At 39.1% G+C, this 27,933-nt stretch overlaps 1 protein-coding gene across 1 annotated transcript; it reads left to right on the top strand.

The window, feature by feature from the left end:
• The first annotated feature begins 23,409 nt into the window (after window positions 1–23,409).
• LOC148035053 (pentatricopeptide repeat-containing protein At5g27110-like) lies at window positions 23,410–27,691 on the top strand. Its single transcript, XM_087679947.1, has one exon. The coding sequence runs from the start codon at window positions 23,829–23,831 to the stop codon at window positions 26,655–26,657; it is 2,829 nt and encodes a 942-aa protein (XP_087536073.1). The 5' UTR covers window positions 23,410–23,828; the 3' UTR covers window positions 26,658–27,691.
• The last annotated feature ends 242 nt before the right edge of the window (window positions 27,692–27,933 follow it).

The raw sequence follows: 27,933 nt of genomic DNA, 5'->3' as shown, positions 1-27,933 counted from the left end.
TTAACAATTCTTCAATTTGGGCTTGAATTTCTTCTATTCAATTTGGTTATGTCTATATGGTGCTTTACATGGTGGTTGTGATCCAAGAATTAGGTCTATTTTGTGATCTTCGTGACGTATAGGTGGTAAGCCAGGTGGTAAGTCAGTAGCAAAACAATCTTGAAATTGTGAAAGAAATTGTGCGTGCTTAGGATGCATATGATTTTCTTTAACTTCAATTTCATTCACCCATATTAAATAAGATTTGCTACCTTTTCGTAATGCATGTTTAGCCTGTGTATGACTAAGCAATGGAAAATTATCGAAAGTGTGCATACCATGCAATGTGATTTGTTTACCATTAGAATGAAACTTCATTGAATGCATGGAATAATCTATATCAGGATTGTACTGGTGACGCCAAGGCATTCCTAAGATAATGTCACTAGACTGCAAAGGCACAACTAAGAAATTTCTACGTTCAACATAATCACCAATTTTAATTTCTAAGTCATGCACTTCTTGCATTCCATTGTATCTAGTGCCTAAGAATACAGCCTTGATGCGATAATGTGTAGAAACAGTATGTAAATTCAATTCTTTGACCAATTTTGCAGAAATAAAGTCGTGTGTGCTCCCATCATCATGTAAAACAGTCTTTTCTTTACCATGCACAAGACATCTCATTGTTAATAAAGAATGGGGATTTGGCATACCTGGTAAAGTATCCGAAGTAGTACCCATATCGTCATTGTCTTCCGTGAAATCTGGCATTTCTTCATGTTCTTCATTTCTGTCGCTCCCAAATAATTGATGTGTATGGTTGGCTTTTTGGTTTGACAATTCGCCACTAGATGTTCAAGTTGATGACATTTGTAACAAACTATGGGTTTGGCTTTGGATACATTATTGGTAATAGCATGAAGTTTAGGAATGTTGGGATTTGGTTGGAGAGATGGCTTAGGGTTTGGATTTGTGTTTGATGGTAAAGCAAGTGGTTGTGTCTAAGATTTACGAAATGAAGATGGAAGGAAACGACTTTGATTGAATCTTTGAAATTTTGAATTGAATTGTTTTGAACCAAAGTTACCATTAGTTTGAAATTGTTGTGGTCGCTTCTCTCGTCCTTGAATTTTGTCTTCAGTGTCATGGGCCAAGGAAATTGCATCTTCGAGAGTCGTTGGCTTGAACATGTTGACCTCCGCATAAAAATGTCCAAGTAAGCCAGACATAAACTTGCGTTTATGGGTTGCCTTAGGTACATCTTCAAGCATTCATAGTTGCAATAAAGCATTCCAGAAACGCTCAAAAATATTGTGAAATAGGCTCAGGATCCCTTTGTTGCAAAAGATCCCATTGTTTGATTGCTTTTTCGTGGAACTGGGGTGGAAGGAAATTTTGCAAAAATTTCTTTTGGAAAGTCTCCCAAGTAGTAGGACAATCAATGCTCTTATGGACAACAGTCTACCATAGGGATGCTTGGTCCACTAGATGATTACTGACACACTTAATTTTATCCTTCTTAGCATACTGTTCTTCATGGAAATAATCATCAAATTGACTGATAAAAGCAAGTACAGTCTTTCCATCGTGTGACCCATTGAAAGTATGAAATTTGAAATTTCTTTTACTTATCTTTGTTTCTTTCCGAATAGATTGCGCTTCAAGTGTTGCATCGATCGTACGTCGTATAAGATCTTCAAATTGCGGTCCATCTTGGTCAGCAGTAGATTGTTGCAGATTGGCCAATTGAGCTTGCAAGGTTTGAGGTGCTCTTCGTTCCTCTTGAAGCTACATCACAATCAAATCCAATTTTTGCTCCATTGTTGGTTCGGGTAGGTCACCTTCAGCCATAAAATCTTCCATGGTTTGATTAGACATCCTGCAAAATTCCAAAAGACCTCACACACTTGAAATCTTGTTAGTGGAATGAGCGTAGCTCAAAGTCGGATTTACAAGGCTTATTTCTTTTTTTTTCTTTTATGGCTTTTTGTAGTATTTCTTCTTTGCAGATGCGGAATTTGATATCAGGTCGTCTTCCAAGAAGATAATTCGTGCGTATAGACTGCATGTTGCAAACTGTTTGCTGGAATCTGGCTCTATCAGTCCACAGGTGTGAATAGGGGCTTGCAGAGGGTTGAAGACAAGTTTGTGTTTAAGCCGGTGGGAACTGTTACTATGGAAGAGAGTTGAAATTGACCTTTGTGACTCAGTAAGGTTGGAGCTTAATAAGCTTAAATCTTTAAGCTTTAAACTTAATCATTTTTTAAATAAATTAGGACGTCGATATGTCCTGAATGGCGTCGACGTTCTTCATTGCATCCTTCTGCCATGATTCGTGGGATTTTAGAAAGCTAAGATTTTTCTTTATAAAGCTTTTGTTAAGCTTAATTAAGCTTATAAACTAAACTTAATAATAATCTCTTATCTACTTCTCTAAGTATGAAACGACTTGCAAAAGAGCTTGGGAAGTGGTCCTCCGCCGTCTGAAAGTGGTCCTTCGCAATCTGACAGTATATCAGAGGGTTCTTGACTGCCAGGAACACACTAGTATTGACGGATTGCCATGAGACTGTGACTGTAGAGCTCGATCATTCTAGGACCTCTGCCTTCCCGCGAGATGGTAAGCAATTGGAAGCTCTCAATCTTAGCTTCGCTCTGATACCACCGATGCACAGATCGGATGCTGTATGTGTACATAGTGAGCGTCGGAAGGTCCCCAAGAACAAAAGAACTCTACTTTTGCACAAAAAATAAGAGAGAAATCTTGCATGACATGAAGGAAAATACTAATTGGGTACAATGTCCCCCCATGCCTTGTGTGAGCGCTCCACAAAGCATGTATTTGATATATTATTCATCTCCAAGCTCAAAAAATAGCCCAATTTACAATTAGCACGCTTTAGCTTTTGTGTTTGCTTTTGTTCCACTAAAAAATTAAAGCTATTGGGCACCCAAAGAGTCGGGCTGTGCCCAAATACAATGTCCAATAACAAATATTTAAATCGTGCGCCCATGCGCATACAAAATAATAAATAAATGTCAGGTGCTTCAATAAATAAGTGCGTCAAAATAGATATCGGCGCCACGCCTAAGATGCGCGCCCATAAAAAATGATAATTTCTTCTAAATAACTTGAATACACACATTGCCCAGTGCTTCCCAATGCCACCGGTGCTTGCTCTACACATCAATTGAAGCATTCACAATTGTTAGAAAATAATAAAATTAAACCGACAAAAGTAAATGCCTAGCAGTCTTCAGCTCTACAAAATAAATAAATTGGTTAGAACTCAATCCTAACCTTAATTTATTACAAGTGCGCACTCTAAACTCATGTCTATTATTTTAAATATGTATTTTGCATAATCACCCGCTATGGAATCACCCACTTGCACATTAAATTAACAAGACGCCCGAAAAGGACAGTGTCCCCATCGACTTTTCGCACAAGGAATCCACCTTGTGAATGAGCCCCGAAAATAAATATAATTTTATGAAATCCACCACAAAACCTCACGGAATCCCCCGTTGAATATGCCTCCTAGCATCACAACATTGGCCAAGGGCATGATTTCCCACTAGTGAAAGTTGGATGCAGGGATGCAAGTCACTAAAAGAGCTTTTGTATTTCACATCTTGATATCTTGAAATCTTAAGGTGTTGGTTGTGCCACTTTTTGATTGCCTTTGAGCCACATACCATGCAGCTACAATCACCCAAAGATGGCCTAAGTGGCCTATAGTCTTTGGATAAGGCCTACTTTGGCTGCTTTAATCTTATGGCATGAGCAAGGCCCATGTGGCAATAGCCTTGACCTACATTGAGTTATGTGGCCTAATTTCAAGGCCCCGCTTGAGGTTCAAAGAGCTCATAGTCATTTATGATTGGCCTATAGGCCAAACACCAAGGATGGCCCATAACTGAATGCCTTTGGGTGAGTTGAAGGCCTTGTGGCCTTTTATATGGCCATTTACAAATTTGTCAAATTCAATTCAAAAAGCACTTGATATGTGAGAAGAAAACACCTAGATTTGGTGATTCAAGGGGCTAATCTACTAAAAATGATACTCCCCTTTATTGATGAAGAGGTGGTGAATGATTATCTAGAATCACAACCCATTTGTGGCTTTATTTCTCGAGGTTTAGGTATGAGCAATATTTATACAAAAGGTTCTATAAGACCTTAAGATATCTTTATCAATTAAACTTGGCAAATTAATTGTGTTATGAAAAAGAGAGTTTTCAATATGATTTTAATTGTGAATTCAATAAAAGTGGCAAAAGAAAAAGCAATGGCTCCTTCTTAGGCCATAAACAGTCGAATCCAAAGTCATAAGGCCTTGTTAAGCCATAAACATTGAATTAAAAGCCATAATGCCTTATTAGGCCATAAATAGCTAAATTAAAAATCAATGAGGCCTTATTAGCCATCAACGACCAGATAAAAACTCATGAGGCCTTACTAGGCCATGAACAAACAAATGAAAATCACAAGGGCTGAATAAAAAATCATAAGGTCTTCTTAAGCCATGAACAACCGAATGACAATCATAAGGGCCAAATGAAAATAGTAAGGCCTCCTTAGGCCATAATCAACTTAATGAAATTCATTTCGTCCCTAAACAACTAATTGGCCCTATTATAAATCACTTAGCCTGTTATAAGGCTATTCAACCTAGAAGAATGCAACAAAATGCAAAATCGGCCCCTTAAAGAAAAATCGTAAGGTCTTCTTAGGCCATGAATGGCTAGACCTAAACGGCTAGCCATGAACACCGAATGACAATCATAAGGGCCAAATGAAAATAGTAAGGCCTCCTTAGGCCATAATCAACTTAATGAAATTCAATTCGTCCCTAAACAACTAATTGGCCCTATTATAAATCACTTAGCCTATTATAAGGCTATTCAACCTAGAAGAATGCAACAAAATGCAAAATCGGCCCCTTAAAGAAACAAATTACAAGGGGCAATTCGGTCCCTATTCCAAACAATTTGGCATTCACTTTGGCCCCATAAATAAACTTAGCCCTAACAAAATTAATGAACCTTATAGAAATAATTGTATCCATTACAAGGAGGTGGCTGAACCATTATCAATGGCCTATTGCTAAGACTTATTAGCCTTGGGATAAAGTGGCATTATGTGAGGCCTATTGGCATTTAGCAAGTAGTTGATAGCTTGTGTATGAGGCCTTAATAGGAGATTCAAGATGGGAGAGGGAGTGAGAAGGCCTCGAGGCTAGACTAAAAGTGGAATTATTTTTGCTTTGCTTCTCAATACTTGGGCTTCACTTAGATAGAAGATGGGAATTACAAGACCATTTCTAATAATCGTTAGGCTTTGGCCTTTTTAATGAGAGTAAGAGAGTTTATTACCAAAACTATCCACACCAAAAGACATTATTGCATGCCCAATTTCAATTGTTTGATATAATTTCTGAAATACATTAGAAAAGAATATCCCCAAATTCACAATACAAAATAATCCATCAACTCATAGCTTGAAGGCCATACTTGTGTGCATATCAAAGAAGCAAGGTTGATCCGTGTCCTTCTGTCTCCTTCACTTTCTTTAGCTACACACTCCAATTTCAAGTCTCTTTCCACTCATCTTGCCCTATTTCTATAGCTCCACTAGTCCCCTAGCTTTTATAAAGGGCAAAACATGAAAAGCCCAAAATTGAAAATACACAAAAGCATAAATGTAAAAGAGAAAGCCAAATGAAAAGCAAACTGCTCAAAAAGCCATAGATTCTTCTCCCGCTTCCTACACCCCCCACTTTTGGGTTTCTCTTTATTGATAATAGAAACTAAAGATTTCTTTTTTAAATAATTTTTGAAACCTTTGAACCTTAATATTTAATGCTTCTACCTTCCTAAAACATTAGATCTACCTACAATCCCAACAAAAATCCAAACTCACAAGCAACAAATTGATTGCCTCTCAATTCGCTCATCCTAGGCAATCCATGCTACGTTTCGTAGTGCAAGCTCCTAATCTGTCACTCAGCATAGAGAGTATGCCTATAGCCACTCAATTTTGTGGGTCTTGACAATGGCACCAAAATGTCATCGCTTTTTCGCAAGCCACATATATCGGATTAAATGGAAGGCCTATTGTTTCAAATGTTTTGAGCAACACAACTATGGCTACTTGTCACATAACCATTGCAAACTCTTCAAACAAAGGTAGCAAAATCCTAGATTTACCTTCTTGTTGTACTCTATGTGCAAAAGAGTCATTGATGGCTCCACAATCCTTGCAACAACCTCAAGCAAGCTCGACCTCCTTTGCCTCAATCGTTGTAGAAGCTCCACAAAGAAGAGGAAGAAGAAGAAGAGGAGGAGGAGCAAGGGCTTCTCCACACCAATCCCTTACTCTACCCCCCCCCCACCCCCCCCCCCCCCCCCCCCCCCCCCCCCCCCCCTCTCTCTCTCAATCTCTCCCTCTCTTGTACAAGCAAGAAGCATGCAAGAAGCAAGGAGAGCTCTCAAGATTTCACACCATAAGAATGAGCTTATCCATTCACTTTCTATTTTTATACATGGCCTTTGTTTTCTTGAGCGCTCTCCCATTGCATTAGCTTAAGTGGCCTTTTCTCATCTTGCACACACTATTTTACATTTTAAAACTATTTTTTGGCTTGCTAGGTCGAAACCCCTTGAGCTCACACCTCATTTGGATTTGAGAATTCGCATGAGAGTAAGCCTAGCTCTCTTTTATAAAAATAATTCCCAATAAAATTTTTGTTCAGAATTGCATGTGCTAGATAGTCGCTTTGCTCTATTTTCCACTTCTTTTGTCCTTCTACATTTCTTTAAAAATTTCCCTTCTTTTGTGTGCTTTCTTTGCTGTGCCTTGTTAGAAGGGGTTAACACTAACACCAAATCTCTGGTCTAAGAGTCTTATCTAATCTTTTTTATGAGTGGAGCATAGCTCCCTTATATTCCAAGAACAACAATAAATTTTACACCTAGAAAAAGACTTAAGAACCAAAACCCAAAGCTTCCAAGGGGTTGTGCAAATTCATGAGCCCTATAGATTTCCTAACCAACTTATTATGGGAGATTTTCATGTTTCCAACCTTATCTTTAGCCTATTGCTTGCCTTTGCAATCTTTGTTGGTCCAATCACTTGGTGATTGGCTCTTTGTGTATTGAGGGTAAGTGAGGCTATGCATTGCCATCCTTTGATTGTGAGCATTGTCTCACCGAGGTTGAAGGTGAGTCCTTAGCAATATCTGGCATTGGTTTCAAAACAACTTCTTCTCCAACCCTCTTTGGCTACCTCCCTTTGATGGATTGGAGGCCTCAATGGTTAGAGAGGCATATCTTCCTTATCTTTTCCTTTCTCTAGGCTTTCCCTTATGAAGTGCTACCTAATGGCATGAGTAACATACATTAGGGAGGAATAGGGAGAACTTGACCTCATAGAGTAGTTCTACTACCTCTTGGGTCTTACAAATGAAGCATCTCTATTGGCTTAGTTCATCAGTCATAGAGGATGTAAGCCTTATGTGATCACCCTTTGGATCGAATGCTAGCAGTAGGACATACATCATCTTTTTGAGGGAGTTGGCAATCTTATTGATATTTGCATCAAAAATCAATTGTAGGCTTTAGAGGGACACCCAAACTAGGCACTTAAACATAAGGATTTTTGATAGAGAGAACTCAACAACAAACTACAATGCAATGTGTACCAGGTTCCCTTTAAAGCCCATAGAGCAAGAAGGGACCCAATCATGCTTAGCCTTTGAGCCAACCACCATCTGGAATAAGCCTCTTCCAATGAACTTGAAGTGTAGGAACAATCAGCCTAGAATGAAGAGGCAAAGCATATTAGAAACTCCTCTTTTATTGGTAACCTCCCCATGAAGTACATGAATAAGCATGAAGTAGCAAATTCAAAATAGCAAGCACAAAGAGCCTCCATGGGAAGCACCACAATAGCTTTGTGAACCTTCTTCTCATGGTTAGCAAGGAACCTTTGTTTGCCTCATTAAGTTTATGCATGTCAACTAGTAAAGGCTTTAAAGTTTGCTTTAGTATCAATTGGCAATTTTGTTACCTAAATGGTGTATGTCTTGACTTTCATGCATGTCCCATTAGAGTGGTGCACTTGGTCACAATTTCTCATTGAACTCTTAGGAGCACTCTTTACCTCTTAACTTTCTAAGATTGATTTATCTAACATTTTCTTTGTTAACTCTAGTCACCTAGTAAGGTTGGATTCACATTCATTAAAATAAAGGAGCAATACAAGGATGTCATGTTGATGTGGCAATGCTCTATCTTTCAAAATTTTAAGAGTTTCTATCTCTTAACTTGAGTTCACAAAGTAAGGCTTGGACAAAGGAGTGCATGGATATCGTGTTGATTTGACACGTTCTCATTGTTAAAAAAAGTGTTCATGGATGTAAAATCTTGACGGACATTCCTAGGTTGCCCAAAACATGTGCAATGATTTCCATGCAAGTTTGGGAGTTTTAAAAAAATAAATGGGCTCATACTTCTTGCACCATAGTCCCCAATATATACACCAATCACTATGTGATAGTTGTAAGGGCACTAATGTGTTTAAATGAATGTATGTTACTGTGTGTGAAAACCACAAGTCCATTGCGGCTAGTCAGCCTAATAGGCAATGCTAACAACTTTCCATGCTATAGTAACCATAGCATATGTCTTAATTGGCAATGCTAATAGAGGGTCTAATTACTCTAGTGATGCCAGGAGGCATATTTCACGATGGATTCTGTATCACGGTGGATTCCGTAAACTTTTGTTTACCGGGGCTCATACACAAAGTGGATTTTTTGTGCGAGAAGTCGATGGGGACACCTATCCTTTTCAGGTGTTTCGTTAATTTAGTGTGTACATGGGTGATTCCGCAAAATACATATTAAATTAATAAACGTTTATGAGTTTAGAGTGCGCACTCGTGATAAATTAAGGTTAGGATTGATTTCTAATCAATTGATTTATTTATGTAGCTGAAGACTGCTAGGTATTCACTTTTGTCGATTTAATTGTATTATTTTACTAACGATTGTGAATGCTTCAATTGATGTGTAGAGATAGCAGTAGTGGTGAAGGAAAGCATTGGAGGATAGCGTGTATTCGAGTTATCACCTATATTTTGATGGGCGCATACCTTAGGCATGGAGCCTATATTTTGTCGTGCCTATTTATTAAGGCGTTGGATATTTGTTTATTATTCTTATATGCGCATGGGCGCACGATTATGATATTTGTATTTGGACATTGTATTGGGTATGCTTGAATCCTTGGGCGCCCGCCCATTAGCTTTATTTCTAGTTGGTACTAAAGCAAACTCAAAAGCCAAAAGCGTGCTATTTTGTAATTTGGGCTATTATTTGAGCTTGAAGATGATTAATACATAAAAATACATGCTTTGTGGAGCGCTCACACAAGGCATGGGGGGAGATTGCACCCAATTGGTCTCTTGTTCATGTCGTGCATGCTTTCTACCTACAGTTTTGTGCAAAAAGTAGAGTTCTTTTGTTCTTGGGGACCTTCTGGGGCTCACTACGCGTGCTTACGGCATCCGATCTGTGCACCAATGGTATCAGAGCGAAGTTGAGATCAAGAGCTTCCAATCGCTACCCATCTTGCGCGAAGGCGGAGCTCCTGGAACGATCGAGCTCTACAGTGAGTTTCATCACGAACGGTCGATACGGGTGGATTCCTGACGGTCTAGAACCTCTGTCTACAGCCTCTGATCGCGGCCTGAGGAAACGGAGGACCACTCCTACATCTCCCTTTCCAAGACGTTTTTTTTAAACAGAGACAGTAAGCCTCCATAGCTACCAAGTTATAAAAGCTTAATCTCAAAGTTAATTAAGCTTAGGCATAAGCTTTAAAGAAGCTTATTAAAGCTTCAAGCTACGAATTCAACGACTGTGGTATCGCGGCATGTTGCGTCAACAATCGGTGGAAAAAACGGATCCCCATCCCCCTCAGATTTCGACGATTCAGTTAGTTAGCTTAAGTTCTCTTAAGCTTAAGTCATTTAAGCTTCACAAAAGTTCAATTATACAAGTTCTGCAAGTCTACAACTTCTGCAAGTTCACCAAGTCCACAGAGATCAAAACTGACTTATTTCAAAAACTCCCATAAGGATTGTTTTCCTGCGCAGAAGCACAGAACTACAAAATTGTTCCCCGGAAGACTGTTCACATACGCAGACTTGCTGAACCAGTTTCAGTATACGCAAAAGGTCATACGTAGTTTCTAAGAAGACTACAAATTCCCCAACCGCAAAAGTTGAAGACCGTAAAAGCCAAACAAAAATCTATAAGCCTTGTATACCCGACTTTGAGCTATGCTCATCCCGCTAATTGGATTTTGAGAGTGTGAGGTCTTTTGGATTTTTTTTACAGGATGACGGAACAAAATATGGATGATTTAATGGCTGAAGGCAATCTTCTTGAACCTACGATGGAACAAAAATTAGATTTAATTATGATGCAGCTTGATGGAGAATGAAGAGCCCGACAAGCTTTGCAAGTTCAATTGGCCAATTTACAACAATCTACCACCGACAAAGATGGATCACAATCCGAAGATATTATCTGACGTACCATCGATGCGCCGCTCGAAGCTCAATCCATCCGCAAAGAAACAAAGATAAGTAAAAGAAATTTCAAATTCCGTACTTTCAATGGAACTCGAGATGGAAAGTCTGTACTTGCAATCATCAGTCAGTTTGATGATTACTTTCATGAAGAGACATACGCTGAAAAAGACAAAATTAAATGTGTCACTAATCATTTAGTTGATTGAGCCTCTCTTTGGTGGACCATGGTTCGTAAGAGCATTGATTGTCCCACTACCTAGGAGAGTTTCAAAAAGAAGTTTCTACAGAATTTCCTTCCTCCTCAATTCTATGAAAAAGCCATAAAGCAATGGGATCTTCTACAGCAAAGAGTTCGTGAGCCTATTTCCCAGTACACCGAACGTTTTTGGAATGCCCTACTGCAACTCAGAATGCTTGAAGACGTACCTGAAGCGACTCACAAGCACAAGTTTATGTCTAGATTACTTGGACATTACTACGCTGAAGTCAATATGTTTAAGCCTGCAACCCTTGAAGATGCAATTTCTCTAGCTCATGACACTGAACACAAGATTCGAGGAAGAGACAAGCATCCACAACAATTTCAAGCAAATGGTAACTATGGTTCTAAGCAATTCAATTTAAATTTTAGAAGATTCAATCAAAGTCGTTTTCCTTCATCATCTTTACGTAAGTCTTGGACAAAACCACCTGCTTTGCCATCAAATACCAATCAAAACCCTAAGCCATCCTCACAGCCAAATCCTAATATTCCTAGACTTCCTGCCATTGCCAACAATGTATCTAAAGCCAAACCTATAGTTTGTTACAAATGCCATCAACCTAGACATCTAGCAGCCAATTGCCAATCGAAGAAGCCACCTATCCATATCAATTATCTTGGAGCAATGGAAGATAAAGAACGTGAAGAAATGCCTGACTTTACGGAAGATGAGGACGACATTGCTACTCCTTCAGATATTTCACCAAGTATGTCAACTCCACATTCTTTGTTGACAATGAAATGTTTAGTGCATGGAAAAGAAAAGATTATTTTGCATGATGATGGTAGTACACATGATTTTATTTTTGCAAAGTTAGTGAAAGAATTGAAATTACAAACTGTCCCTACGCACTATCGCATTAAAGCAACATTCTTAGGCACAAGATATAATGGAACACAAGAGGTGCATGACTTAGAAATTAAAATTGGTGAATACACTGAACGTAGAAATTTCCTAGTTGTACCTTTGCAGTCTAGTGATATTAAACTAGGTATGCCTTGGTGTTATCAGCATAATCCTGACATAGATTATTCCACGCATTCAATTAAAATTTATTTTCAAGGAAAATAAATTAAATTGCATGGTATGCACGCATCTAATAATTTTCCACTGCTTGTTGAGATATCAAGCTCCACTCGTGATATGCCAGGGTGACCGTTGTGCATTTATGTCACCAACTTGTCAGTTTTGCAGATGTGGTTGGTACACTGCCCATGAATAATAGCTAGATGACAGCTATCCTTATCTACTCTAGTTCATGGCTCAGTTAGTATGCCACCTTAGCTAGTTGAGTTTGGTTTTGAGACCCATATATAGGGTTCTTCTATTTCTATGTACAAGAGTTATTTTGGCTTACGCAACTAAGAAGAGGAAAACTGTTTTCAGTCTCCACCTTTGTGTGTATTCCCCCATTGTGCAAGCAAGAAAGCTACAAGTGAGACTCCTTTCTTCTCTTCCACAATCTTGACATGGTATCAGAGCCTTGTTCGTGGTAAGGAGCTCAAGAAAGCAAACTAAGTTCGCGATGTTCTGGTAAGAGGACCAGTGTTGCTTTCATTTTTCTGTTTTGGGAGCAAGTCTCTACAGACAGCACAGTCGAAAAGTGCAAGAGGCTCTGTTTTTTTAATTTGAGGTTATTTCGGGGCCTGTTTTGGAGGCGGAAGTTTTCTGCACACACTCAGGAAAAGGCCTTGTTTTATGCTGTGCGACCACTGTTCTACAGGTCTGTGAAAAGTTACTATAGAAATTGCATCGTATGCCTGTGTGCAGAGACATTGGGAGTTACAGAATCATCCTTGTTGCCTGTTGATGCAAAATCGTCACTAGGAAGTGACTGTGTGGTCAAATACCACTTTCGTCAGTTTTACAGATTTGCCCTTGTGAGGCTGAAGCTGTGTTCTTTGCAATGACAGAATTTTTTGCAGTGTTCTGTAATGGAGTCTGATTCTCTTTCACAGATTGTCATTGAAAAGCTTGACAAGAACAACTTCCAAGCATGGAAGTCCAGAATGACGAATTTCCTTATGGGAAAAGGATATTGGGAATTCGCTGTAGGAAATGAAGAAGAACCAGTTCTTCCTGATGTTTCCAATCAACAGCAAATGCAGGCATTTAAAGCATGGCATGAGAGAGCCAGGAAAGTTATGTACTGGCTATCTATCAGCATTTCAGAATCTATGATTGTGCATATTCAAGATGCAAGTACGCCAAAGGAGGCATGGGATACTTTGTAAAAAATGTATAGCACAAATACGCAAGCCAGGAAAATGCAGCTCAAGCAAGAGTTGCACAATGTGCAAAGAGAAAGTATGAGCATCAATGACTACCACATGAAGGTGAAGAAGATTGCAGATGCACTTGCTTTCATTGGGTCGCCAGTGGAAGATGGTGATTTAGTTTCTGTGACCTTGAATGGTCTAGGAAAGGATTATGCACAATTCCGAACATCCATTTCCATCAGTGAAAGATTTCCTGATTTTGAGGAGTTGATTGCTCTTCTAATTTCTGAGGAGCAGAGAAATGGTGGTGCATCTTCTTCAGGAGGAACTTCAAAAGAAGCTGTCTTCTACTCAAATGTTGGAAGAGGTAGAGGCAGAGGTAGAGGAGGCCAATCTGGAGGCCGTGGTAGAAATCAGAATATGCAGCAAACTCAAGAAAACCAGTCCTATGGAGGAGGACGTGGTAACTCTAGAGGCAAGGGGAGCCAAAGAGGTCGTGGTGGATGGCAAAGAGGCCAAAATGTAAACAGCAATGTTGAATGTTACTACAGTGGTAAAATGGATCATATGGCTAAAGACTGCTATAAAAAGCAGAATGACATCATGAATGAAAAATTGCAACAAGGGAATTATGCATCTTCTAGTAGACAAGGTGATGACATAAATGAGTATTTGATTATGGTGCAGCACATGACCAATTCTGTGACAAGTGCAAAAGAAAGAAACGATGTGTGGTATATTGACTCAGGTGCATCAAACCACATGACAGGTCATGCAGAATGGATGCAGGATGCAAGGAAAATGGAAAAACCAGGATTTGTGGAGACTGGTGATGATACTGCACATCTTATTGTGCATATTGAAAAAATTCATTTGTCTATGCAGGATAGGAAAAAGAAATACCTGTCGAATGTATTTCATATCCCGAATATCACCAAGAACCTGGTTTCTGTTGGTCAAATGGTTGAGCAGGGCTTGCAGGTCAGATTTAATTCTCATGGATGCTTTGTTGAGGATATAAAAAATAAAGGTCGCTTGATAGCAAAAGGAAAGAAGAAGAGCAGAATGTTTACGTTGGATGCAGACATGCCTGAATTGAGTGCAGAAATGTTTGCACATGGGACCGATGTAGTTGCAGATATTGATATCTGGCATAAACGCATTGGTCATGTTAATGTACAACGACTTAAATCAATGCAAGCCCAAAATATTGTTGCAGGATTGCCTAAATTCAAGGTTGCAGAAATGCATAAGGTATGTGAAACCTATCAATTTGGAAAACAGGCAAGGAAACCATTTCCTAGACATGTTCAAGAGAGTAAGAAGCCATTGGAATTAATCCACTCTAATGTGTGGACTACTAAAGCTGCATCTCTTGGAGGCTATCATTATTTTGTCACTTTTATTGATAACTATAGCAGAAAAGTTTGGGTGTATTTTATGAAAAAGAAAAGTGAATTTTTTGGGCATTTCAAAACTCTTAAAGCTATGGTTGAAAAAGAAACAAGCCTGCAAATAAAATGCCTAAGGTCAGATGGAGGGGGAGAGTACCTCTAATGAGTTTGCAAGGTTCTTGCAGGAGCATGGCATAAAGCAGCAATATTCATGCAGTCATACCCCACAACAAAATGGAATTGCAAAAAGAAAAAACAGGCATATTGGAGAGGTATCTCGTGCCATGCTCAATGAGAAAGACCTGCCAGATTTTTACTGGGCTAAGGCAGTTGCTACAACAGTCTACATAATGAACATGACTCCCACTGCAGCAATACATGGCATGACTCCAGAGGAGAGGGTACTGGTAGGAAACCAGATATTTCTCATTTGAAATTTTTTTATTGTATTGCCTATGTTCATGTGCCAGATGAGTTGAGATCCAAGTTGGATCCAAAAGCTGAGAAGTGCATCTTTATTGGTTACTCTCTGCAGAGCAAAAAGGGTATAGATGCTAGAACCCTTCTACTCGTAAGTTTACAGCGAGCAGAGATGTTGTTTTTGACGAGATAAGTAGCTGGTATAAACCAACAAATGTGATTGATAATGTAGATGCACAAAATGGTAATGCTGCACAGAATTCACAGCAGCAGTCACAAGATATTAGTGGACTTGGAGCGTCCTCTAGCAGTGGTTCACATTCTTCGCCATGGACAGGCAGATTGAGATCAGGAGAATCTTCTCAAAGCAATGCAGATAGTGGTATGCATGTATCACGAAAAGGAAAAGAGAAGGTAAACCAGCCTATGTTTGATGTGAATGTAGGTCACTCTTATGTGGATGGTGAATCCAGTGGCTCAGAATAGAGCATTAATGATGAGTTGGGTATTCCTTCTATTATTACACCTGGAGTAAGGAAGACCAGGGATGTTTTGAGAGCACCTGGGAGTGAACCTACTTTGCATAGGTCTACGAGAGCTAGGTATCCTGTGGATAGGCTGAAATATGATGGATTTACAGCCATTCACTATGCTTATATGGTCAAAGTGATACAGGAACCAGAACCCACTTCTTTTGAGCAAGCCATGGGAAAAGAAAAATGGGAGAAAGCTATGGATGCAGAAATGGATGCCTTGGAAGCAAATGCTACATGGAAATTGGTACCTTTGCCTAAAGGTAAGAATGCAATTGGTTGTAAGTGGGTTTATAAGGTGAAGCACAATGCAGATGGTTTTGTGAATAGATACAAGGCAAGATTAGTAGTCAAGGGGTATGCACAAACATATGGCATTGATTATGAAGAAACATCCAGTCTGGTTGCAAGGATGACAACCGTAAGAGCAGTCATTGCTATGGCTGCATCAAAGGAATGGTCTTTACATCAAATGGATGTAAAGAATGCCTTCTTGCATGGTGATTTGCAAGAAGAGGTATATATGGAGTAGCCACCAGGTTATGTGCATGCTGTTCATCCTGAGTTTGTTTGCAGGTTGAAGAAAGCCTTGTATGGCTTGAAGCAAGCACCTAGAGCATGGTCAGACAAGATATGACAATATCTTGTCACTATTGGCTTTCAGATTTCCAAGGCAGATTTCTCACTTTATGTGAGAAAAACAGAGAAAGATATATGTTACTTGTCATTTATGTTGATGATTTGATTATGACAGGTGACAGTGATGAAGATATCCTTCATGTGAAAATGCTATTGAAGCAGAAGTTTGAGATGAAGGATTTGGGAGAGCTGCGTTATTTCTTGGGCATTGAGGTGATTAGATCACCAAGTGGGATACGGCTCTTGCAGAGGCAGTATGGATTGGACATGCTGTCCAAACATGGGATGATAGGCTGTAAGCCTATTTCAGTTCCTTTGGAGCAGAATGTGAAGCTGAGCGCAGATGCAGGTGAGCTTCTGGAAGACCCTACTATGTACAGACGCATAGTAGGAAGTTTGATTTATAGGACTATTACCAGGCCAGATTTGAGCTATGTTGTTGGATTGGTAAGTCAGTTTATGCAGGCTCCAAGGAAACCACATTTGGATGCGGCTAGATGTATACTCATGTATGTGAAGTCCACATTGCAGTATGAACTACTTTATGAGACTGGGGTTCAGATACAGTTGCATAGATACACTGATGCTGATTGGGCTGGTAGTATTTCTGATAGATGATCTACCAGTGGATATGTGTTTTCTTTTGGGAGTGCTGCAGTCACTTGGAGCAGCAAGAAACAGCCTACAGTTGCCTTGTCAAGCATAGAGGCTGAGTATAGGGGCGCAGCAATGGCTGCATGTGAGGTAGCTTGGTTGCATAAGCTACTTTGTGATATGGATTAGCCTACAGATGGGCCATTTGTCATTTATTGTGACAACATGAGTAGTATACACTTGGCAAATAACCCAGTCTATCATGCTAGAACAAAGCACATTGAGGTGCATTATTACTATGTGCGGGAGAGGGTTTTACTAGGTCTTATTGATCTAGTTTATGTCAGCACAGAGGATCAGGTAGCTGACATATTCACGAAGGCATTGGGCGCAGAGAAGCTACGCAAGTTCAGAGACCTGCTTGGTGTGCAATAATTGGGATTGAGCTCGAGGGGGAGTGTTGAGATATCGAGCTCCACTTGTGATATGCCAGGGTGACTGTTGTGCATTTATGTCACCAACTTATCAGTTTGCAGATGCGGTTGGTACACCGCCCATGAATAATAGCTAGATGACAGCTATCCTTATCTACTCTAGTTCGTAGCTCAGTTAGTATGCCACCTTAGTTAGTTGAGTTTGGTTTTGAGACCCATATATAGGGTTCTTCTATTTCTATGTACAAAAGTTCTTTTGGCTTACACAACTAAGAAGAGGAAAACTGTTTTCAGCCTCCACCTTTGTGTGTATTTCCCCATTGTACAAGCAAGAAAAGCTACAAGTGAGACTCCTTCCTTCTCTCCCACAATCTTAACACTGCTTACTCATACTCAAGCTAAACGTGCATTACGTAAAAGTAGTAAATCTTATCTAATTTGGGTGAATGAACTTCAAGCTAAAGAAAAACATATGCACCCTAGGCATAAATAATTCCTTGCACAATTTAAAGATTGTTTTACTGAAGATTTACCACTTGGACTACATCCTTCACGTCCTGAAGATCACAAAATAGATTTAATTCCTGGTACACAACCACCATGTAAAGCACTATATAGGCATAACCAGATTGAATAGAAAGAAATTCAAAATCAAGTAGAGGAATTATTAAACAGAGGATTAATTAGACCTAGTAGTTCTCCATTTGGCACACCTGTTTTATTGGTAAATAAGAAGAATAATACTTATCGCATATGCATTGATTATCGTGCCCTAAATAAGATTACAGTTAAGAATAGATATCCGATTCCTAGGGTAGATGATCTTATGGATAAACTACAAGGTTCTGCCATATTTAGTAAGATAGATCTTAAATCTGGTTATGATCAAGTGAGACTAGATAAATCTGATATATTCAAAATTGCATTTAGAACACAATTTGAACATTATAAATTTTTAGTGATGCCTTTTGGATTGACTAATGCACCTGCTACATTTAGTCGAATGATGAATCGCATATTCTTGAAATATCAGCATTGTGTTATAGTATTCTTTGATGATATCTTGGTATTCAGTAAAAATGAGAAAGAGCATTATGAACATCTGTCTTTAGTTTTCAAGTTGTTGAAAGATAATCAATTGTATGCTAAATCCAGAAAAGAGTGAGTTATTTCAAACAGAAATTGAATATTTAGGTCATATTGTGTCATCAGAAGGTATTAAGGTTGACCCTAAAAAGATAGAAGCAATTTTAAATTGGCCCATACCCAAAAATATGCATGAGTTACGTTCTTTTCTAGGTCTTGCTAGTTTCTACAGAAAGTTTGTGCAAAATTTTTCATTACTTGCTTTGCCTTTGACTAAACTTTTAAAGAAAGATATTGTTTATCATTGGTCTGATAATCAATAAAAATCTTTTGATTTATTGAAACATGCATTAACCCATGCTCCTGTATTACAACTACTTGATTTCAATAGACTATTCTTTTTAGTAGTTACTGATGCTAGCGGATCTGGAATAGGAGCTGTACTTATGCAAGATAATCATCCCATAGCCTATTCTAGCTGTAAACTGAAACCATTTGAACTTAAATATTCTACTTATGATAAGGAATTACTAGCTGTAGTACAAGCCTTACGTCAATAGAAACATTACTTAATGGGTTCTGAGTTTATGATTAAGACTGACCAACAAAGCATTAGACATCTCCTTAGCCAACCCCAAATATCTGACCGACATATCAAATGGACAGCTTTCATTCAAAGTTTTCATCCCCTTATACAGTATCAACCAGGTAAAGAAAATGTAATAGCTGATGCTTTAAGTAGAAGACCGACCATACATAATATTTCTGTCATATCACTTGATTCTCTTAACCCTATACTTTTCATCAAGACATTAGTTTTCAAGCTGATTGGAATAAATTAGTTGGAAATAACTAGATTCCTATTGATTCACTGTCTTACAATGATGGATTCATGTTTTATGAAAAGAGATTATGTGTTACAATTCCATTTAGATCTTTTGTTTTGAATGAGATTCATTGTCCTCCATATCAAGGTCATAGAGGCATATTTCACGGTGGATTCCGTGAGGTTTTACGGTGAATTCTGTAAACTTTTGTTTACCGGGGCTCATACACAAAGTAGATTCTTTGTGCAAAAAGTCGATGGGGATGCCTATCCTTTTCGAGCGTTTCGTTAATTTAGTGTGTACATGGGTGATTCCATAGCGGGTGATTCCGCAAAATACATATTAAATTAATAAACGTTTATGAGTTTAGAGTGCGCACTCGTGATAAATTAAGGTTAGGATTGATTTCTAACCAATTGATCTATTTATGTAGCTGAAGACTGCTAGGTATTTACTTTTGTCGGTTTAATTGTATTATTTTACTAACGATTGTGAATGCTTCAGTTGATGTGTAGAGATAGCAGTAGTGGCGGAGGAAAGCATTGGAGGATAGCGTATATTCGAGTTATCACCTATATTTTGATGGGCGCATACCTTAGGCATGGCGCCTATATTTTGTTGCGCCTATTTATTAAGGCGTTGGATATTTATTTATTATTCTTGTATGCGCATGGGCGCACAATTATGATATTTGTATTTAGACATTGTATTGGGTATGCCTAAATCCTTGGGAGCCCACCCATTAACTTTATTTCTAGTTGACACTAAAGCAAACTCAAAAGCCAAAAGCGTGCTATTTTGTAATTTGGGCTATTATTTGAGCTTGTAGATGATTAATACATAAAAATACATGCTTTGTGGAGCGCTCACACAAAGCATGGAGGGAGATTGCACCCAATTGGTCTCTTGTTCATGTCATGCATGCTTTCTACCTAGAGTTTTGTGCAAAAAGTAGAGTTATTTTGTTCTTGGGGACCTTTTGGTGCTCACTACGCGCGCTTATGGCATTTGATCTGTGCACCATCTAGGGCCAATTACATAGCAAACTATGGAAGCCCACATTGTATGTTTTAACCAATCAAATCACTTATTTTAGGATTGGGCATCCACTCTTCTTTACACACAAGAAGAAATTGAGCTATTGTTTACTCACTTAACTGGTAAACTCCCCTGTCCACCTTATAAAATGGCACACAAATGACCACTTTTTACATATGCAACCAATCAAAAAAATTATATGTTATTATATTTCTCTTTTTTGCAAAGGTTATTCTTTTGCTATATGTATTATACCTACTAGCGTTCTTTGCGCGCACAGAACGCTAGGCTGCTTTGCTGCCTCGAAGCGGCAAGCGAAGTTGCTGCTCAACAATCCATTTCTCATCTTTCTCTCTCCTATTTTTTCTCTCTCTCTCTCTCTCTCCCCCAAATTCCCTATGTCCAATTTTTTTCTCTCTCTCTTTTTTTTCTCCCCACTTTTCTTCCCTTTCTCTCTCTCTCTCCTTTTATTCTCCCCCCTCTCCCCTCTCTTTTCCTTCTCTTCCTCTCCTCTTTTTTCATTTTTTTCTTCTTCTTCTCTCTCTCTCTCTCTCTCTTCATTCTCTTTTTAAAATTTTTATTTTCTCTCTCTCTCTCTCTCCTCTCTTTTCTTTCTCTCTTTCTCCTCTATTTTTTATTCTCTCTCTCTTTTTAAACTTTATTTTCTCTCTCTCTATAATTCTCTCTACATATTCTCTCTCTTCTTCTTCTTCTTCTTCTTCTTTCACTTTCTTTCCCCCCCCAAGTCTCTCTTAAAGTATGTAAATTTTATCTTTTTCCTGTATATAATTTTCTCTTTATGTTTATATTCTCTTTCTTCTTCTCCTCTCTCTCTCTCTCTCTCTCTCTCTCTCTCTCTCCGCCCCCTTTTCTTATTCTTCCCTTTCCCCTAATTTTCCTTTTTTTTCTTCTCTCCCTCTCTCCCTTTTGAATTTTATCCTTTTCTTCTCTCCTTCTCTCTCTTTTAAATTTTATATTCTCTCTCTCTCTTCCCCCTCTCTCCTTCTCTCTCCCTTCCTCTCACTTTCAAAAAATATTTAAATTTTAAAAATAATGTTCTCTTTTCTCTTTTTTCCCATCTCTCTTCCTCTTTTCCTCTTTTTTCTTCTTATTCTTATTCTCTCTCTTCCCTCTCCTCTCTTTTCCTTCTCTCCTCTTTTTTTTCTTCTCTCTTAATTTTTTTCTTTTCTATTTCTTTTAAATTTTATCTTTCCTCTCTCTATAATTCTCTCTTCTCCTTCTTATTTTCTCTCTCATTTTCTTCTCTCTGTCTCTGTCCCCCGTCTCTCCTCTCTTTTCCTTTTTTCTTTCTCTCTCTCTCTCTCTCTCTTAAATTTTATATTTTCTCTCTCTGTAATTCTCTTTCTCTTTGTTCCCCCTCTTCTCCCTTCCTATCCTCTTCTTTCTTTTTTGCTCTTTGTATATTTCTCTCTCTCTCTCTCTCTCTCTCTCTCTCTCTCTCTCTTTCTCTCTCTTCTTATTTTAATTAAAAAGAAAGTTTCTCTTTTTTATTTTCTCTTTCTTTTCTCTCTTTTAAAATTTATCTTTCATATCTCTATAATTCTCTCTCTATAATTCTTCTTCTTATTTTCTCTCTCTCATTTTCTTCTCTCTGTCTCTCTCTCCCCCCTCTCTCCTCTCTTTTTCTTTTTTCTCTTCTTCATTCACACACTTTCTCTTAAATTTTATATTTTCTCTCTTTATAATTCTCTTTCTTTCTTTTAAATTTTATCTTTCCTCTCACTGTATTCAAAATCTCTCTTTTTCTTATTTTCTCTCTCTCTCTCTCTCTCTCTCTCTCTCCTCTCTTTTCATTTTTTCTTTCGTCTCTCTCTCTCTCTCTCCCTCCCTCCCTCTCCTCTTCTTTTTTTTCTCTTTCTCTCTCTCTCTCTCTCTTTCTATCTCTCTCCTTATTTTAATTAAATAAAATGTTTACATTAAAAAGTTTAATCTCACAAAGAGAGAGAGAGAGAGAGAGAGAGAGAGAGAGAGAGAGAGAGAGAACCTAAGCCCTATGCATGAGAGAGAGGGGGGAGGGGGAGAAGAAAAATGTTTAATTAAAAAATACTATTCTCTTTCCTCTTTCTCTCCCTTCTCTCTGATCCGTCTTCTTTTTATCATTCTTATTTTCTCTCTCTCTTTCTCTCTCTCTCTCTCTCTCTCTCTCTCTCTCTCTTTCTCTCTTTTATTTTATCTCATTCTCAAAATGTGGGAAAAACTATGTTCGAAAAACTTTAAATTAAAAAAAACTTTTAAAATGTTTAATTAATGAAAAGTTTAAATTAAAAAGTTTAATTTAACTGTGAGAAAGAGAGAGACTTTTGATTAAAAAGTAGTTTGATTTAATTAAATGAGAGAGAGAGAGAGAGAGAGAGAGAGAGAGAGAGAGAGAGAGAGAACCTAGGTCCTACACATGAGAGAGAGAGGGAGAGGGGGGATAAGGAAAAGAAAGAGAGATTATAAGTGAGAGAGAGAGAAATGGGTTTTAATTTAAAAAAGGGAGGTAAGGGGGGAGGGGAAGAGAAAATGAGATATTGCATGTGAGAAAGAGAGGAGGGAAGGGGGTTTTGATTGAAAAAGGGATGTTTGGAAAAGGAAGCCCTCTAGAGGTTCGGGGCTTTTCGAACCTATAGCTAAGATAACATTTAATTAAAGGAGAGAGAGAGAGAAAGAACCTAGGCCCTACACATGAGAGAGAGAGAGGGAGAGGGGGGATAAGGAAAAGAAAGAGAGATTATAAGTGGGAGAGAAAGGAAGGGGTTTTAATTTAAAAAGGGGAAATGAAGAGGGAGGGGAAGAGAAAATGAGATATTGCACATGAGAAAGAGAGGAGGGGAGGGGTTTTGATTGACAAAGGGAGGTTTGGAAAAGGGGGCAGACTTAAGAAGCCCTCTGGAGGTTCGGGGCTTTTCGAACCTATAGCTAAGATAATATAGTAGTAAGGCTGGTTACACACCAAGTAATGGACCACCAACCCCCGCCTAGAATGTGGGCATACACTTTTTGAAACTGGCCACAGACATGGGCGTCATATTTTTACACACCAAATAAACACAATTTATAAAAAAAATTTAAAAAATAAACTTATAAATCTTTTGATTGGTTACAAATATAAAAAGTGCATCTTTGTCTGTCACTTTACCAAGTGGACAAGGGAAACTCCCCGTCCAAAAATGGACGGGGAGTTCATCTGCTTAATAGGTAAACAACAGATCATGTCCTCTCCAGCGTGTACAAAAGTGCGGACGCCAACCCTTAAATAAGTATTTTGATTGGTTAAAGCTAAGAAAATGGACGTTCCTTTTTTGATGTGTAACGAGCCTAAGATAATATACTAGTAAGATGTCTGCGCCCAATTGTATAGAGTACGTATATACTCTCGAGGGGGTTTGAGCATCCATCCGTTGGTGTATAACCACGCTAATTGCAGCCATCCACCATGGCAATGCGTCGAGGGGTATTCCTTATTATGCTTATGGAGTTTGAAGCCGGTGCTTGAGCATCACGTCTGGCATCTCTGAAAGATCAGATTGATGTCATGCAAATGCAAAGTTTGAGTGCACGTGCCGTCAGCCCAGAGCCGCGAATCTGACCTCTCAAGACTTCCACAGCAGCCAAACGCACATTAGTAGCAACAGGGATTTCGGAAGTTACCGTTAACGATTAAAAAAGGTTTCCCCGGATCAGTATGGATTGGTGCACCTTGGCAGCAGCAGTAATGGATTGGTACACCTTAGCAGCAGCAGTAATGGATTGGTGTTTCTGTCGATGATTTAAAAGAAGGCTTTCCCGGATGATCGGGGTGCCGTCCACAGAGAAGTTAATCGCCATCTTGCAGAACTGTAGACAGAAGAGAGATTTGGCAGCTGCAAAGCACTTGTATGCCTGTCTGTGCGAACATGACCTAGAAACCCACGGAGTCCTGGGTAATTACCTTGTGCCGCTCCTGGTCGAATGTGGAAGTTTACCTGACGCTCAGCAGGCCTTCAATCGCTTATCTGATCAAAATGAGTACGCTTGGAGCTCCCTCATCTCGGGTTATGCCGATCATCATGAATCAGATCGTGCTTACCTTCTTTTTCAGCACATGCAAGCGGCCAAAGTACAACCTAACAGTTACACCTTTGTGGCTTTGCTTAAAGCCTGTGTTCAAATCAAAGATGTGGAAAGAGTCAACCAACTACGTGTCAGCACAGCCAGATTGGGGCTTGAGACAGACCCCTTTGTGGGCAGTGCCTTAGTAGATGTATATGCCAAGTGTGCGTTACTTGTAGAAGCACAAGATGTGTTCAATCGGATGCAGGTTCGAAATAAAGTCTCATGGACCGCACTGATTGCTGGATATGCTGAACATGGGCTTGGTGAAAAAGCTTTGAGCTGTTTTCAGCAGATGCAGCTGGAGGGCATATTGCCAGATGCTGTCACATTTGTTTGCAGCTTAAAATGTTGTTGTAGCTTACGGGCCCTAAGGAAAGGTCAAGTAATTCATGCTGAGATCATCAAATTGGGATTGGAAGGAGATGTATTCGTTGGCAGCACCTTAGTTGATATGTACTCCAAATGTGGCTCACTTGCGGAAGCACATCAAATGTTTGAACAGCTGTCAGCTCAAAATGTAGTCTCATGGACTGCATTGATTGCAGGATACGCAGACAATGGGTTTTGTGAGGATGCATTAAACTGTTTTGAACAGATGGAACTGACTGCTATTTCTCCAAATGCAAACACCTATGTTTGCATCTTGAAAGCATGCAGTAATCCAAAAGCATTACCAAGAGGTCGACAAATTCACACAAAAATAGCCATACAGGGATTGGAAACAGAACTTTTGGTAGGAAACACGTTGGTTGATATGTTTTGTAAGTGTGGTTCACTTGTTGAAGCACAAGAAGTATTTGACAGGCTTCCAGTTCATGATACCATCTCATGGACAGCGTTAATTGCAGGTTATACTGAAGAGGGCCATGGGGAAGAAGCCCTGGCTTATTTTGAACGGATGCAGATGCAGGGCGTGTCCCCTTCTAGTGTCACATTCGTTTGCAGCTTGAAAGCATGTGGAAGTATAGGACTCATAGACAAAGGTCGAGAAATCTATATGAAAATCACTAGGGAGGGCTGGGAAAGTGACATTTCCATTGCGAACACTTTGGTGGATATGTTTGGCAAGTGTAACTTACTCGAGGATGCATGGAAAGTGTTCGACAACATGCCAATCAGAGATGTCGTTTCATGGAATGCTCTAATTGCAGGTTATGATGAGCATGGCTTAGGCACAGGAGCACTAAACTCCTATAAAGAGATGCAAGCACAAGGAGTACCTCCAGATGTGATCACATATGTCGGTTGTTTGAAAGCTTCTGCGGCTATAGGAGCTTCAGAAACAGGGCAAGAATTACATACTGAAGTAATCAAAAAGGGATTGGAAAGGGAGCTTTTTGTGGGCAATACACTTGTGGACACATATGCAAAATGTGGCCTGCTTGTAGAAGCTCATGAAGTGTTTGACAGACTGCCAGTTCGAGATGCAGTTTCATGGGCTTCTTTGATTTCAGGGTATGCTAATCAGCAGTGTCATGAAGAAGTGGTTAACTGCATCAACCGGATGTACCTAGAAACTGTGTCAGTTGATACTACCACCTTGGTTCACTGCTTGAAATCTTGTGCATACATGGGAGCTTTAGAAGCAGGTAGGGAAATTCATGCCAAAATCAAGCATTTAGGAATAGAAAGTGATCCTCTTCTGGTAAATATTTTAGTAGACATGTATAACAAATGTGGCTCACTAGTGGAAGGAAAGAAATTGTTTGATCATCTGCCAGTTCGAGATGTTGTAGCATGGAACACAATGATAAAAGGGTATGGTGAAAATCACCAGGGTATCATGGCTGTTAAATGTTTTGAGGACATGCAAGAGCATGGTGTAAAGCCAAATGCTATTACATTCACATGTCTTCTGGATGCTTGCAGCCATGCCAGCCTGGTACTCAAGGGCCATGAGTATTTCAAACAAATGAGAGAAGAAATGAGCAATCAACTTACGTTGGATCATTACATTTGCCTGATTGATCTTTTTGCACGAGCTGGGTATGTTCATGACGCAGAGGATTTTGCTTCTGAAGCCATTCAGTGTTTCCCTCTCAAAGAAATCATGACAACTCTGCTTAGTGCCTGTAAGGTTTATGGACAAGTGGCATTGGGGCGTAAATGCTTTCAGCGGCTTGCTCAGGCAAATCAAGATGATGCTGCTGCTTATTTGCTGATGGCAGATATGTGTGTAACTGCTGGCAGGTACACAGATGCAAACAATGTAGAGGAGATGAGGAAACAGTTAGGTCTGAAGAAAAAGCCTGCAGTTGCATCCTTAGAGGTGAGCCAAAAATTGCATGAGTTTATTGTTGGTGGCAAACTAAGCAAGGGTATCTCAGCTGTATTAGAAATGATGAATTTGCACTTGAAAGATGAAGGTTATGTTCCAAGCTCTGATTTGGTCTTGGGATACTTATCTGAGGAGAAAAGGGAAGAAAGTTCTTCCCAATTTGTGAATAAACATTGTTTCAGTTCAACACGTCATACGGGCAATCTTAGGTCTAATGAAACTTTGCAGATGTGTAGTGGCTGTTAAGGCTAACAATCTAGAAGTAAAACAATGGTGAGTGCGCATTTTTAGATGTGAATTACTACAGTCACATCTACAGATCGTGTGGGTTTAAGAAACCATAGCTAACCAAGGTATCACGAGAAAGTGCAAAGTAAATTGGCAAAGTGGAAGGCATGGATAGCCCCCAACAAGCCAAGGTGCCAGGTGGGTTTTCAAGCTCTAAGAGGAGATAAATCAGGTGCCTCACCAAAATTTCCCTTAGCCTGAAATCGGCCTCCACATTTGCAAAGGGTAGTAACATAATTAACTTAACTTCGAAAAGCACTTACTAAACCTTTCAGCAATAAGTCACTTCACAGAGGGGGAGCCAGAATGCTCTTGCTCAAAGATAGAAGACACAGATTGACCCCAAAGCTTGGCATCCCTTGTGGTTCTTTAAGATAACTATTAGAGCTGTTCAATCTGAGTAAAAAGTTGCAATTCTGATTTGAAACCCAAAGTTTGAGTTGTTAGCAATCTCTAACTAGCAATTTGTTCTTGTACTTGCTCTTCATAGATTAGTCCAGCAGTGTATGCTCACTAAATCACTGGCTTCTCTCACCAAATTGCGACTAATAGTCCCCAATTCCACAAAGGCTTCAATTTTCACAAGTCTTTTAAAAGTAGTTGCATGCAGACCAAGAGTGCTATCTACATCAAGCTTTGTGCCCTCTGGAGAAAGTGTGACATATGACTTGCATGCAAACCTAGATACAAAATGTATGCTAAATGCAGAAGCTTTAATTTGTAGTTGATGCCAGACACTTCGATTGAGCCTGCATGATGCTGTCTAGCCTCGTCTTTTGCAAATAAAAGAGAGAACACAACTAGTTCTTTGTGACAAATCTGCGGAAGAAAAGATGCTAGCCATGTATGTAGGATAGCCATAATTGCCGCTCCCATTGCCATGATTGCCAGAAAGGTTGTATTCTTTTCCTCCAACTGCCATGACCTCAAGCTGATGTTGAGACTGGTGCAAAACTGCCACGATCTGCCCGAGATGTTTTCATCGTTTTTCTCATTTTTCCCCTTTTTGTACAAAAACAATTATAACTAACTCTCCAAATTACTTAAGTTTTTGTGTTGTACCAAACTTTGGGTTCTTGCCCAAATCTAATAAATTTTTCGTAAGTTTTGCACAAAGATTCAAAAGCCCTAATTATATATATATATATATATATATATATATATATATAACTATATATATATATATATATGCTTTGTACCTACACAGTAATTAACTAATTGACTTTGTAGCTCT

This window comes from Lygodium microphyllum, chromosome 6, assembly GCF_053477565.2.
Source record: "Lygodium microphyllum isolate KBCC chromosome 6, Lygodium_microphyllum_v1.1.10, whole genome shotgun sequence".
Lineage (NCBI taxonomy): Eukaryota > Viridiplantae > Streptophyta > Polypodiopsida > Schizaeales > Lygodiaceae > Lygodium > Lygodium microphyllum.
Note: the sequence above shows the minus strand (reverse complement) of the source record. Positions and strands in the feature narration are given on the sequence as shown.

Coding starts and splice junctions, on each gene's coding strand:
- LOC148035053 (XM_087679947.1), top strand. CDS start 23,829: ATGATCGGGGTGCCGTCCACAGAGAAGTTAATCGCCATCTTGCAGAAC.